We start from the raw sequence: 13980 nt of genomic DNA, 5'->3' as shown, positions 1-13980 counted from the left end.
ATAGGAATTGAAATCTGTATCTGCTCCAAAACATTTGAGTCTGGCTTGCATAATTCTCATCATATTATCAACGATGTGTACTGTATATGGTTCCCACCCTTAAAAAGGCTCATACCCCCCCACATAACTGACTGTATGCATGATCATTTCAATAGACCAGATTATGTCAGACCAATTTTATATAGATCTGGTTGATAGTTCAGCTTCTGCTTATTCTCTAACTCTAACATTAGGCAGCATGGAAACGTCTGGCTGCTGTAGCTCCATATTAAGTCAGGGTGTGCAAATACCCTGCGTTCCCTATAGTGCAAAGATGAAATAGCATGTACGCTCTTGTGAAACCCTCATTCAAGATCTCCAAAAAAAGGAAAGAATTAAATACATATAAATATCATGACTCTTTGTTTTTGCAGAGATCTCTTCATCATCTGTCCCGTTGTGGACATGGCTGAATTCTGGGCATCGAACACTCAGTCCAGCGTTTACCTGTACCACCTGCCGGAGGACACCGCCTCCAACAGGTGCGTCTTAATCCAAACACATGATACCAAACAGACCATATTCACAATGATTATAAACAGATATAACTTCATTGAACATCAGTGCAAGGCTGTACAGTATATGTTATTCAGTATATCAAGTTTCTAGTTCACTGAAAGAAAGCTTTCACTGTCTTATTATATCCTGGGTTATTTTGAAATCAGCTTTTCTAAATGATTTACAAAAAATAAAGAGAGTTTGAATAATAGCTGTTTTCGGTTTTACTTTGTGCTTTTACACAATCCGTGAATGTTTAACAAATAGTTGCACTGTTAAGAATGTTTCTAAACAGCAAGAAGCCACATTTCTAACTAACTACATCATTTGAAAAGCGTCTGGCAAGGACAAACTGAACTGTGGCTTGGTCTGATCTTTCGTGACATTATTTAGTAGTTATGCAGATCGTGATGAAGTGGCTCTTGTCATTTTGATAAATAGATCTTTGAACCGTCACGATTCTCTCATCTGCTTGACTTTAACGGGGCATAAAACTTCTGTTGCTCGTTTGTGCGTCTGTGTGTTCGTAACAGTGTCGATCTGTCAGTTCCCTTGGATGTGCAGTATCTGTTCGGGGTTCCTCTTGCCCCGGAGCAGCATGACCTCTTCAGCTCTGAGGAGAGAACGCTGAGCCTGCGGATCATGAACTACATGGCAAACTTCATTAAGTCTGGGTGCGCATGATGAACTGTTGGTGTGTTGCAAATGGTTGATTACTTCTCTTCATGTCTTGTCATCTTGTCTATTATCTTCTTTTCACAGAAACCCAAATTTGCCTCTTGCTGCATCTAGGACATCCTTCAGTACATTTTTGCCCCCGTGGCCTCAGTTCATGTCTCATCCTGGTGGCCGGGGCTATAAGGAGATGTCCTCCACACTCAGTAACCGCAAGGACCTCCAGAACCCTCAATGTTCCTTCTGGTCTCAATATGTGCCTGCTCTGATGACCTCGACTGGTTAGTCGTTTCCAACATAGCTTTTGCAGTTAAGGAGCTGGAAGAGATTATATAGTGAAATACCCCAAGTTGGGGTTTTGGCCCATGCCCAATGTACATGCTTATGAAACTGGACTGGAAATTACTGAAGTATTCGTCTGCTTGATATATTTGTTGTTGTTTTCTGGTAAGACATGGGTACCTAAAAACCAGTATTTGATATTTTTTACTTTATAGCCAAACTCTCCTGTGGAACATCAGTAGGAGATGCCGGAGGTATTCAGACTCCAACCCAAGAGCCAAAGCCACTAGCAGACTCCAGCTTCTTTCTGACACCAAGCAAACCCAAATCGGAGAAGGATGCTTACAGTTAAAATAAGAATGATTTACTTGTCTTCTAATTTCAATTTCAGATCAAATTCAATTTCAGCACACTGACATGTAATCTGTGTAGTTCTGTCTTTTATGATTATAAATCAATGACCGCTGTATCCATTGTAGAATGTAAACAATAAACTGCATTGAAAACTATTTCTGTTTCTGATTCTTTTCTTGTTTTGTTTTGTTTTAAAAACGTTATCTTTGGGACATTGTAATGTGTAAATTAAACAAATCCCCACCGTAATGTAGTGATTTATAGTGAACATTGATATCTCAAGTCATGTGGAATAAAGAGTGGTGAAAGTGCAAGGAAGGGCATATGTGACCCTGGACAACAAAACCAGTCTTATGGGTCAATTTTTCAAAATTGAGATTTTTACATCACCTGAAAGCTGAATAATTAATTATGAATTAATTATTAATTAAAATATTCTATTGATGTATGGGTTGTTAGGATAGGACAATATCAGGTGGAGATACAACAGTTTAAAACTCTGGAATCTGAGGGTGCAAAAAATCAAAATATTGAGAAAATCGCCTTCGAAGTTGTTAATCAGAGGCACTGTAGCAGGCCATCTACTCACAAAAATAAAGTTTTCATATATGTATGGTAGGAAATTTGCTAAATATCTTCATGGAACATGATCTTTACTTAAAATCCTAATGATTTTTGGCATAAAAGAAAAATAGATAATTTTGACCCATACAATGTATTTTTGGCTTTTACTAAAAATGTTTCTGTGCTACTTAAGACAGGTTTTGTGATCCAGGGTCACATATGAGTAATTCTGACCGTGGAGCTTTTTGCAAGTTTCCAGATGTTGCTGCAGGATTGTGTGCAAAAAGCAGAGGGCTATTCTGAGAGCTAATTGTCACTGTATTTTGGGAAATTATAAGAGGTCTTTCCTCTTTGTCTAGATTGTTCTCTTCCATTATTCTGTGTCTAGACACTTTTTAAAAATGTGTAATCAGGCATATTTTGAATTGCTCCCACGTGTGCTATGAAACAATCTGTAATATGGCAGTTGCACAATCTGTAATATGGGTTTAAGTAAAACAAATACATTTCTGTGACAGGTTCTTTTAGTCTGGTGCAGAGGATATACAAATTTCATTGACTGTTTTTCTGTTAAGTGCATCACTGGCATGCTGCCCTGCTGTCAGCCTTTGTAAACAGAGGAAACAGCCATACATCAAGATTTTTGGCAAAATGTGAACATTTCATACAAATCGTTGCTTTAGCAACTGAAGAAAATTCATGTTTATTCATGTTTTGTTTGCATTATTATGGTACAGGTTTTGACCGGTAAAGGTTGGGTTTCGGCCACAGGTGTTTGAGTTAAATCAATGCAGTTAACACAACAGAGAATGTTCACCTTTGAATGCACGAACGAACACAAGCTCCTTATTTGATTAAGTTGTTTGTTTCTAGATCTGTGTTTGTTTACTGCGTTAGGGACACGACGTTCCCTTTTCTTGTCCAGTGGCTTATCTTGAATTAATGTTTCTTTTTTCATTTACAAAGAACTCAAGGCTATAGAAGTAATGAATGAACGGGTGTAATTCAATTCAGATAAAGTCTTTTTAAATTATTTAATTTAAACATAAAAAGTGTTCGTTTAGAATTAAGGGTTGATGGAGAACAAAATGGGATTATTAAGGAATCGCTTTATTTTGCTAGCCTTTTAAAATGTTAACTGGAGTCAACTAAAGGAAAATCTCCAGCAAAAAAGAAAAACACATCGTCTTACAGACTGACGTAAAGCAAGACACAAGTAACACTGGGCGACACGTGTGCGAGCGTGCCAGTGCGCGCTCTGTGGATGCCACGAGTGGACGAAACCAAGTGTGCTGTGGATTTTACTGTAACAATCTACTTTTCTTGTTTCAATGTATTTCATTCAGGAATTTAGTAATGTGGAGACTCCTGTCGTGGATTTTTCTGACAGCCAGTTTGCATCAGGTGAGCTTTCTTATAATACTGTGATCACACTTATAAATCATGCATTTTTTCCACAATTGCCGAAAGCAGGAATATTTGCACGTGGTGCTTATTATAATAGCACGAGACATACATTGACGATTCATAGCGTTATCATGTAACAAAAAATCTAGGTTTGGCAAAAAAATGAGATTTGTTATGATTATAGAGTGTGAATGAATGCATGGAGATGAAGAGCAACTTTTTTATGCAGATACATCATTCCAAAAGATTTATAATAAACATTTTTTTATTATCTTTATATCACAATTTCATGATAGCATAGGCAGTGTTTGCTTTATTAAAATGAAAATGCTATGTAATAAGCATTTGTATTGCACTTTAATTGGAGCGTATTTATTTGTACTACAATAAACAATCCCAGTGCAGTGTAAATCTGAACATACTGTCTTGATGTAAAAATAATGCATCCACTAAAAATGTTTTATTTGGGAACCAAAGAAAATATTAGGGCCCAATTTCATATCATACTCTCTGCTGCCCCATTGTGGCGATATTGATAATAGTGCCTGTTTATATTTTGTCCTCTCCTGCAAATATTTGCACGTGATGTTTTTTGTTATAATAGCACGAGACATACATTGACGATTCATAGCGTTATGATGTAACAAAAAAATCTAGGTTTGGAAAAAAAATTAGATTTGTTATGATTATAGAGTGTGAATGAATGCATGGAGATGAAGAGCAACTTTTTTATGCAGATACATCATTCCAAAAGATTTATAATAAACATTTGTTTTTATCTTTATCTTTATATCACAATTTCATGATAGCATTAGGCAGTGTTTCCTTTATTAAAATGATTGTATTAATGATTGTGTAAATTGTATTGCACTTTAATTGGAGCGTATTTATTTGTACTACAATAAACAATCCCAGTGCAGTGTAAATCTGAACATACTGTCTTGATGTAAAAAAAAAACGAGTCCACAAATTTCTTTTAATTTGGAACCAAATTAGGGCCCAATTTAATATCATACTCTCTGCTGCCCCATTGTGGCGATATTGATAATAGTGCCTGTTTATATTTTGTCCTCTCCTGCACATAGGCCAGTTCCCAAAACACCACCAACTCACCTCTTGTGACCACAGAGTTGGACCCTTATAACCGGTTTCGATACTGCAAATGGCCCTGTAAGTGCCCCAAGAGTGCCCCCTTGTGTCCACCCGGGGTCAGCCTTCTGACGGACGGATGTGACTGCTGCAAACACTGTTCCAGCCAGGTGGGCGAGACCTGTAATGAGAGAGATATATGTGACTATCATAAAGGACTTTACTGTGACTACAGCGCTGACAAGCCGAGGTACGAAAAAGGAGTATGTGCGTGTAAGTGATCCCAAACATTCTCTAAAGGCTTCAACTTGATATATATTCATATCTATAGCTTTATCATATATAGGTCTTTTTTAGTATAAAGCTTGGTTTGTGTACCGTACACCCATCATTATATTTAACATGTTCTGTGTTTCAGATGTTAGGGGAACAGGCTGTGAGTATAATGGCGTGATTTACCGCAATGGCCAGAGTTTCCAACCCAGTTGTAAGTATCGCTGTCTCTGTGTGAATGGGGCTATTGGGTGTGTGCCCCTGTGTACTGAGTCCCAGCCACCCCGGGTGTGGTGTCAGTCACCCAAGCGTGTGAAGATTCCAGGTCAGTGTTGTGAGAAATGGTTCTGTGAGGAAACGCGTAAACTGCGCAAGACCAACCCCAGACATGCCCCTGAGGAGGGTGAGCAGTGCATGTTTAACATTTATGTTTGCATTGTTATCAGTTTTGCCGTTTGTGTTTCTGAACGGTGAATCTCACGCTCCTCGTTTATGCTGTCTGTTTCAGTGTCCCTCTCCACTAATGACATTCAGGATAAAAATTGCATTACCCAGACAACCCCATGGAGTCCCTGCTCAAAGACTTGTGGGCGGGGCATCTCACTCCGCGTCTCCAATGACAATGCTGAGTGTGTGATGGAGAAAGAGACTCGACTGTGTAATCTGCGACCCTGTGAGGTGGACATCACTAAGCACTTTAGAGTAAGGATGCTACTTCATTCAGTCATTCCTTTGATTCGTTTGATCTTAGCTCACTAATCAATCGTCTTAACTGTGCCTCAGCCGGGGAAAAAATGCCTGAACATCTACCGTGAGCCAGAATTTCGGAACTTCACCATCTCAGGCTGCGTCAGTAAGAAGCAATATTGGCCGAAGTACTGTGGAGTTTGTACCGATGAGCGCTGCTGCATTCCCTATAAGTCGAAGACAATCGAGGTGGAGTTTGTATGTCCTAACGGATCAATCCTAACCTGGAAGTATTTGTGGATCAACGCCTGCTTCTGTAACCTCTCGTGCAGGAATCCAAATGATATCTTTGCAGATCTGGAGCAATACTATGAGGTTAATGAAATCATGAACTAATTCACTGACAAAGAGCCATTTGCAATCTTTAAGATCTTTTACGTGGTTTATCAAAGGCATCAATTCACCGTGGATGATATTAGCAGCTACACCTGTTGAAATGGCTTGTGAGAAGAATGTCCATTTAAGATGAAGGACATTATGATACAAGAAGATTTTCTATGGATGTGTGGAGAAAAACAAATTCAAGAGTCTATTTAAGTGAACAATTCAGAGAATATTAAGAGGTTTGTTGCCGTCCTGTTTCAAATCTGCAAACCTAAAACTCAGAATGACAAAAAACAGCCTACACGCAGACAAGTACATTTTTGCGAGTAGGATGTTTTTCGATTCTTCTTGCTTGTGAAGCAAAAATATATTTTCTGATAATGATAAAAGGAAATCTCACTAAATGCATACACATCAGAGCTTAACAATTTATGTTGATTTTTAAATGATTTTAGATTTTGTTTTCTTGTGTAGAACATTCCAAATATATATATATATACTGTATAGTGTATATATATATATATTTACCTCATTTGTAAGTCGCTTTGGATATAAGTGTCTGCTAAATGACTAAATGTAAATATATACAAGAGAAAAACAGTGATCTCTTTGTTATTCAGCCACTTACCTGGTCCTTATGCGTATTTAATTCTGGGAATATTGCAAGTATATGTATCTTTTTGATAAAAAGATGTGCGTTTATGCTTTTGCTTGTATTTATTTCTTTTGAAACCCAATGTAGTGTGATATACAAAAATACTGCAAGGTGCAAATGTGTGAAAGTCACGGCCCCTATAACGTTCCTTTTTGAATTTGTGAAATTTCATATAGCATTTTATATACCACACATCTAATATAATTTGCAAATTTTATGTGGTAATGTTATTTAGTGTATTTTACCTATATTGTGTTGTATTGTAGTTTAAACGAACGTTTTACAGCACCTCACTTGTGGGAGGTGTTTTACTGATGTTTAAAATCATATTCAGCATTGAGTTAGTCACCAAATTTACTTTATTTTTTTAATACAGTTTTTAGATGCATTCAGAGAGATTTCGCAGTTGTCTTGCTTACCAATATAAGGTCAGTGGGGCCAACATTAACCACACCGATATTACATCAAATGTATTTAAATCAATAAATAACCTCTGTACATCCTTAATAGTAATACTGTCAGTAAAATAATGAACATAACTGTTAACAACATATTAAAATGATATGCAATGTTTAGCTATGTAAAATGTTTAGTTTGATACACGGAAACACAATTTCTTGCTTATTTTACCATTGTAATATACTGTATCTGTACATATTAATTTATACAACCAAGCTGTACACATCACATGGAACCTTCTTAAAACAGAAATGTCCGTGTATTTGTATATTATTTTAGAATTAATACAAAGTATTGTACATTATAAGAAATAAAAGGTTGAAACATTTGAGTAGATATTTTAACTTAACTGTAACTACTTTACCTGCCTATCAGAAGCTACAATTACAATTTTAAGTTAAATGTTGATATTTGCACAGCTAGAGTCATTTAACAGAAAGTATGGGTCCTGAAGGGTTGTGCTCTATGCTGTTGGAGGTACTGTCCATGGAGACATCCGTGTGGGAACGTCCACGCTGACCCTGTGACGTGTTTGTGCCACAACGGTTGCGACTACGGTCAATAGATGAGCTACTTCCTGTACGAGAACGAACCAGACGAGTCAGACCAGCAGATGGCACTGAGAGAAAAGACAAGTAAAATGTAGGCTAAACATAATTGTAGACTGCTTTGTTCAAATAAAATACACTTACTGTAGCCCATGCCCTGGAGGAAATATTTGAAAGCTTCAACAAGTTTGCCAGGCTGCAAGAAAACAGCATGCCATGTAAATGTAAAGATTACAATATATATTGAATATTATTTTATGTAGGCTATTCGGAAAATGTATACCTGATCAACCTGTGGAAGACCTCCACAGTCAGCCATCTAGAAAAAAGACCAGTATTGGAATTTTAAATTTGGAAATGACATTCATTTACATTTCTTAGCAGTTGCATGTTAAAATTTGCTCTTTCTGTTGCTATATAATATTAATATATAATATATATAATGGAGTTAATGGACCAACCTTGAGAAAGGTGGTTGTTGTTGGATTCATTCTGGAGTTGCTGTCAACCTGTGGGACAAAAATATTTTACATAACTTTTATATATATATATATATATATATATATATATTATCTTTTATTCCAAGTCAGCCAGCTGAATGTAACATCGCTGAGTCTTCTCTGGACATCTCTCACACATTTGAGAGCAAGATCATACAGAAAGATATAACACACTCACCACAGCATCCACAGCAGGAGAATTATCACCCACTATCAGCAACACTGGGCACCTGTTGTAAAGACGATCTATTTAGTAAAACTCCACTGTTATAGCAAACTAAGATCTCTTTTCATCAGGTGGGACTTACTTGAGGGTTCGTACGTTAACGTTCCCTCCTTGTACGGGTCTCTCAATCTCTATATCCCGTCGACTGAGAAAGGAAAATAAAATAAAAGGGAACAGAGACGTACGTTTTTTACTTTACAATATACAGATGCCACACAGGCCCTATAGAGTCAATAAAAGACTCGAAACACATCACATTAGGGATACCTTTTGTAAGACTTGACAAATTGCTGAAGGTTGGACTGGTTCATGTTGTTTGTAATAAGGTGACGGAAGGTTGCAATCTGATCGGGGTTGTTCTGAATCTCCTCCTGCAATATGAGTGAACTTTTCAATTAGACATTCAAACCTCCGAAATAAACGTAATAAGTGTGCATGTGTGTTTTAGTCGTTTTCGTTGTTGTTTGTTTCTTACCTTTCCAAAAATGTGTGAAATAACAGTATCAGTGAGAGCATGAGTCCAGCCTGTGATCTGTTTAGAAAGTTATTCATTAGTATAAATGTGTGCACACTGTGCAATAAGCTTCTTATCATCAGATTAACAACAATTTCTAATCCCTGTTAATGCAAGTCTAGCCAAATGAAATAAGCATCGTTCCACCTTTTGCACTGCCCAGTCAAGGAAGCCCTCTGCCTGAGCACTCATATTTATCAGAACAAGACCTTCAACCAAGTCTGGATGTTTCAACTTTGGGAGACACATTAAATAAATCAACAATTCATTTCTCACATTCGTGTGTATTAGCAAGCATGTAGTATGTAATCAGCAACTGCCGGTGTTGACATTTGTGGCAATGGATCAAACTGACACCATTACAAATGCAACAAAGAAAAAAAGCATATAAAACTCACTGCAAAGCGGGTAAGAATGTTGGCTCCGGCACCAACCCCCATTCCAGCCACACTCCTTAGGCTACGAGAGAAAAGAGCTCAATTTCAGGGTCTACTTTCAAAGTCAATGTTTTAACCAGTCAAACACATGACTTCAAGATCTATGCTAGTTTGAGACAGACATTCATGACATTCACTTACCCAAAGTGGTTGAGAACCATCGGCAGAGTCTCTTCTAACTGATCCATTGAAGGGTATGTAAACCTACAATACAATGAAGTGAGAATTTAAACATTGTTTTAATTGTCTGTTTCTGTCATATGGCAAATTAGAGCACAGTTTGTGACATTGTTGAGATCCCTTTAAAATCTCCTTTGTAAACTGAGACGTCTGTGTTGCATTAATCTCATTCCTTTCTAAGAAAAACAATTCAGATTTCAATAAAGTCTCATTTGTGATTCTTCATGATGGAGGTCATATATGTGCAATCAAAACAGGTCGAGATTGACTAACGGCATTTCTGAATGTTGCTCTGACTGGTTGGATTATGGTGGTGGATGTCAGTTGTATTTCTGTAGCAGATGGCAGACCATAAACATGTTCTCTGTTCCTCTCAGACACAGCGACAGGCATGCTGACCTTCTGCCTGTCTGGTGTAAGTGATTGAAGGGCTCCTTGGTAAATATAATTCGGAATAGATTTCCTTTCTTGGAAAGAAATTTAGGCTGTGTTTTGGCTTTGTTGACAAAAAAGTCAATTATTTGAGCATTTTATTTATTTATGCTCGCTTAATTGTTGCTGCTAAAACTGTGTGAACTTCTTGCTATACTCTCGATTTAAAGCTAAATCTTCATCTCGCCTTTGCAATCACTGATAAGCTATTCTTTTACCACATTAAAGGTGCAGTTTGTACGATCAAAACAACAACAATGGCGTAGCTTGATGACGCTGTGAAGGAGCGTGGAATGATGGGATCTGTTGTCTTCAACTCCACCGCTGATGGCCATCAATCAGACGGGAACGAGAAATCATGTTAGCGGATGAGGTACGGTTTTATAATTGTTGCGAATAATTGTGGTCCATAAATAAGTGACTGCTCGAAACAAGTTAGTGGCTTGCTAGACGCTAGACAGTACTTACGCATTTGTCCACGACACTGTTGTCATGCGGTTTCTACGTCAGTAAAGGCGGTAACAAAGGGGAACACGGATATGACACAATTGACAGGCGACCGCACAGCCCCGTGTCACTGTTTAGAATGGCGATTTTCTTACAAGTAGTTTGAAGCATTTGAGATATTGTTAGAACTCAGCGGAACAAACTATATAACACTAGCTTAGTGGTTTTTGGATATTTTACTGCAAAATTGTTACGAACTGCACCTTTAACCTCTCACTTACTCTGTGGAGAACGTGCTTGCATCATCCTGCTGTCCCGGGGCATCAACGTGGCACACAGCAAAGTGTTGCATGATCTCATGCATGTCTTGGTGAACAAAGAGTGACTCAAAACAGGTTTTATCTACAGAACGAAAAACAGTTGTGTTACTAAAAAGCATTTGCCTAACTAATAATATGTTGCATTATATTGTATAAATAAAACATTTTACAGACACTCTTTCACACTGAGTACCAACGGTAGAAATCATTGAGTACTAATAGTAGAATGTCTCACAGACATTTTAACGCCCGAGGTAGTTCAAGGGTTTAGAAAATATCCTTACGGTTCAGGCCGATGTCGTGGAAGGTCAGGATGGTAGGGCGGTTGCCCTTTGCCACACCCTTCATGGTGCAGTGCACCCTACCAAAGGGAGTCTCGACAGCATCCTCCTAAAAGAGCAAAGTTTTGGTCACTCTTTGAAATTTATATGTGGTCTAAAGGCATCTGATGATATGAATTCCATTCAATTTATTTGTATAGCACCTTTCACAATATTGTACATATTCAAGTATGCCTAACAAAGTCTTCGGTGAAAAAGCCAAAGGTGACAACAGCAAGAAAAAACAACTCAAGATGTGGTTTGGTTTTAAAATTTTGCACATTTCTTGCAAATTATTAAAACACGTTGAACGGCTTGAACGTAGACAAGACAAATCCCATTAGTACAGATCACAAACAAGTACAACCACCTGTTCATGCAACATCAAAACATTCTTAATAGGCACCTCTAAAGCTGATACAAAATGAATGCAAACATGTGATAAACCAATCCAGTTTGATTACAACATATAGAAAAACATCAGAAAATAAACAAACATTAGACTCACGGTGATCTCAAGATCAAAGGCACTGCATTCAGAGTCCTCCAATACCATGATTACGATTGTTGTAGAAGGCAAGTGAGCAAAAGACTGCAAGTATTAAAAAAGAGCTTTTTGTCGGCTGCTTCGAGCTCCTAGTTACACAGAATGCACTGGGCTCTGGGTTTTATATCCCCTTGTTTACAATTTGGCGTAAACATCTTACTCCCAGCATGCCTAGCATGCATGCTGGCCAGAAGGAGCCTAATTCTTAAAGGATGGAGAGCGCTTCAAATTGGATCAGTAAATTAAGATGGGCACTGGCATCATTGAAGAGGTCTGTTTTCCATGCGTAAACATTTTATGAATGAAACACGTGGAGGAGGTTAAACATAAATCATACAATGTTTCACTGATTCATCAAAATTGAATCAATATAAGTGTGTATTGCTCTGCTAACACTGTAAAAACGTTAAGTCTTACAACAACATAAATGAAAGTTTATCTTACATCATAAACCACTAAACTATTACTGTACACAAGAGAAGATTTTCTGTTGTCATGATTTTGTGCACCTGAGACCAAGAACTTGACCTTATGTGAAATGACCCTAAGAACTCTTCACAGGATGACAAAGCTAAGCTTATTTAATTTAATCATGTTTGTGCAGGCGTGAAGCAGTTTGAGCCAGATGGCATTTCTGTGTCCAGACGTCATCACCGCTGAGTTCCCGCTAGTCTGTCTGCTGAGATGCACAATGGTGGCCTGGAAAGCAGAGCGCTGAAATCTTCTTGGAAGCTCGTGTGACGGCGCGAGATGTTTACCCCCTCATCAGTGTGTCATTGTTACAAAGCTAAATGCTCAAATGAGAAAACTTATCAGATGAAACGCTGTAGCATTTAAAGCAACCATTTTAAACAAATAAGTTTAAATTGCAGTTGCATTCGGTCTATAGAAAATATCAGAATCTGAGGATATAGATAGCCTACAGTTGTGTAGACAAGCTTTTGGCTTTGGTTTGGTTAACTGAAATCAATTTAAATATACTTAAACATCTTCTGCAGAAGTGCAAGTCAATGGGCACCGCTGTTGTTTGGTTACCAAAAATCTTCTTTTGTGTTCTGCACAAGAAAGAAAAGCACACATGTTTGAATTGACAAGAGGGTGAGTAAACAATGACAGAATTATTCTTTTCGGATGAACCATCCCTTTAATAAAGGGTCCTAATCAATGAAGTGAGAATTGCTAGCCCATCTGCCATGAGACAACTGTTATCTGCTCTGTTAAGACCAAACTGTTGATTTGTCAGTAGGCATATACATTGCCACCTTTTATCAGCATAATGCAATGATTTAGAGCATCTATCATATCATAATGCCATCTTCACATCAAATTTGATCCTCAGTGATCCATGGGATTCCAGCATAGATTTTTATCTACATAAAACAATTGGGTTTAGCCATACTGTTATATTTTAACTCAAACAGTTGTAACACATCCTGACTGATGTCAGGATGTCCCTGGTTGTTCCTCTGTTGTCTGTTGTTGATCGCGGAATGAGACCGGGTTGGACCTGCACGGTTTCGGCGGGTGGGGCTTCCTGGGTCGCGGCTCGTGGGCTCTCCCTGTTCTTCGTGGACGTTGCTCGGTGGCTTGGTCGGGGTCACTGAGTGCAGCTATGACACGTCAGAGGAGATCTGGCCCTCCCGGCTGAGCCTGGTTTCTCCCGAGGTTTTTTTTTCTCCATTATTCAGCATTGGAGTTTGGGTTCCTCGCCACAGCAGAGCAGTGCAGTGTTGGCTTGCTCACCGGGAGACTGCATTTATTTATTTATTTATTTATTCATTTATTTATTAGATATTATTTATTATAATGATCTTGCTTGGTCTATAAACACCATGCACTGTGCTGTGTTTTACCTTTCTGTGTTTTTCTTATTTGCTCCTGTAAAGCTGCTTTGGAACAATGCACATTGTGAAAAGCGCTATATAAATAAAATTGAATTGAATTGAATTGAATGTGGACTATCCATCTGTTGCTGCAGGTATGTTAACCAGATCTTTTATTATGTAATGGCCTGCGTAGATTTGAAACCAGACAGGATTTAACCTATAAAGGGTGATGGAAAAACGGATGACCTGATTATTTTTTTAAACAATGGAAAGCCCAATAGAAAAGGGAATTGTGTAATGAAATCATAAAATGACCA

The 13980-nt window shown here is 37.9% G+C and overlaps 3 protein-coding genes across 5 annotated transcripts in view; 2 read left to right on the top strand and 1 right to left on the bottom strand.

Moving 5' to 3' along the window:
- Positions 1 to 1995, top strand: part of tg (thyroglobulin) — a 36171-nt gene extending 34176 nt beyond the window's left edge. The window contains exons 45-48 of the mRNA XM_057340726.1: positions 414 to 521; positions 1071 to 1211; positions 1300 to 1493; positions 1710 to 1995. Of these exons, the coding sequence (XP_057196709.1) occupies positions 414 to 521; positions 1071 to 1211; positions 1300 to 1493; positions 1710 to 1846 (580 nt within the window). The 3' untranslated portion in view covers positions 1847 to 1995. The remainder of the gene's footprint in view (positions 1 to 413; positions 522 to 1070; positions 1212 to 1299; positions 1494 to 1709) is intronic.
- Positions 1996 to 3637: 1642 nt separating this feature from the next.
- ccn4b (cellular communication network factor 4b) lies at positions 3638 to 6715 on the top strand. 2 transcript variants are annotated; one of them, XM_057340949.1, is made up of 5 exons: positions 3638 to 3816; positions 4948 to 5181; positions 5327 to 5584; positions 5690 to 5883; positions 5965 to 6715. In XM_057340949.1, exons 1-5 carry the CDS (start codon positions 3744 to 3746, stop codon positions 6262 to 6264), a joined length of 1059 nt encoding a protein of 352 aa, XP_057196932.1. In that variant the 5' UTR covers positions 3638 to 3743; the 3' UTR covers positions 6265 to 6715. The 2 variants fall into 2 exon arrangements, with proteins under 2 accessions (XP_057196932.1, XP_057196931.1); XM_057340948.1 differs by having other exon boundaries at positions 3644 to 3816; positions 4905 to 5181.
- A 166-nt stretch (positions 6716 to 6881) lies between these two features.
- Positions 6882 to 11963, bottom strand: ndrg1b (N-myc downstream regulated 1b). 2 transcript variants are annotated; one of them, XM_057340946.1, is made up of 14 exons: positions 11799 to 11963; positions 11255 to 11360; positions 10932 to 11052; positions 9733 to 9795; positions 9553 to 9613; positions 9302 to 9388; positions 9116 to 9172; positions 8908 to 9011; positions 8723 to 8785; positions 8593 to 8644; positions 8376 to 8423; positions 8198 to 8233; positions 8059 to 8110; positions 6882 to 7985 (listed from the first exon to the last, which is right to left on the bottom strand). In XM_057340946.1, the coding sequence occupies exons 1-14, from the start codon at positions 11844 to 11846 to the stop codon at positions 7792 to 7794; spliced, it is 1092 nt and encodes a 363-aa protein (XP_057196929.1). In that variant the 5' UTR covers positions 11847 to 11963; the 3' UTR covers positions 6882 to 7791. The 2 variants fall into 2 exon arrangements, with proteins under 2 accessions (XP_057196929.1, XP_057196930.1); XM_057340947.1 differs by lacking the exon at positions 9302 to 9388 and having other exon boundaries at positions 6892 to 7985; positions 11799 to 11959.
- Between the last annotated feature and the right edge of the window lie 2017 nt (positions 11964 to 13980).

The sequence above is a fragment of the Triplophysa rosa genome, linkage group LG8, assembly GCF_024868665.1.
Source record: "Triplophysa rosa linkage group LG8, Trosa_1v2, whole genome shotgun sequence".
Classification (NCBI taxonomy): domain Eukaryota; kingdom Metazoa; phylum Chordata; class Actinopteri; order Cypriniformes; family Nemacheilidae; genus Triplophysa; species Triplophysa rosa.
Note: the sequence above shows the minus strand (reverse complement) of the source record. Positions and strands in the feature narration are given on the sequence as shown.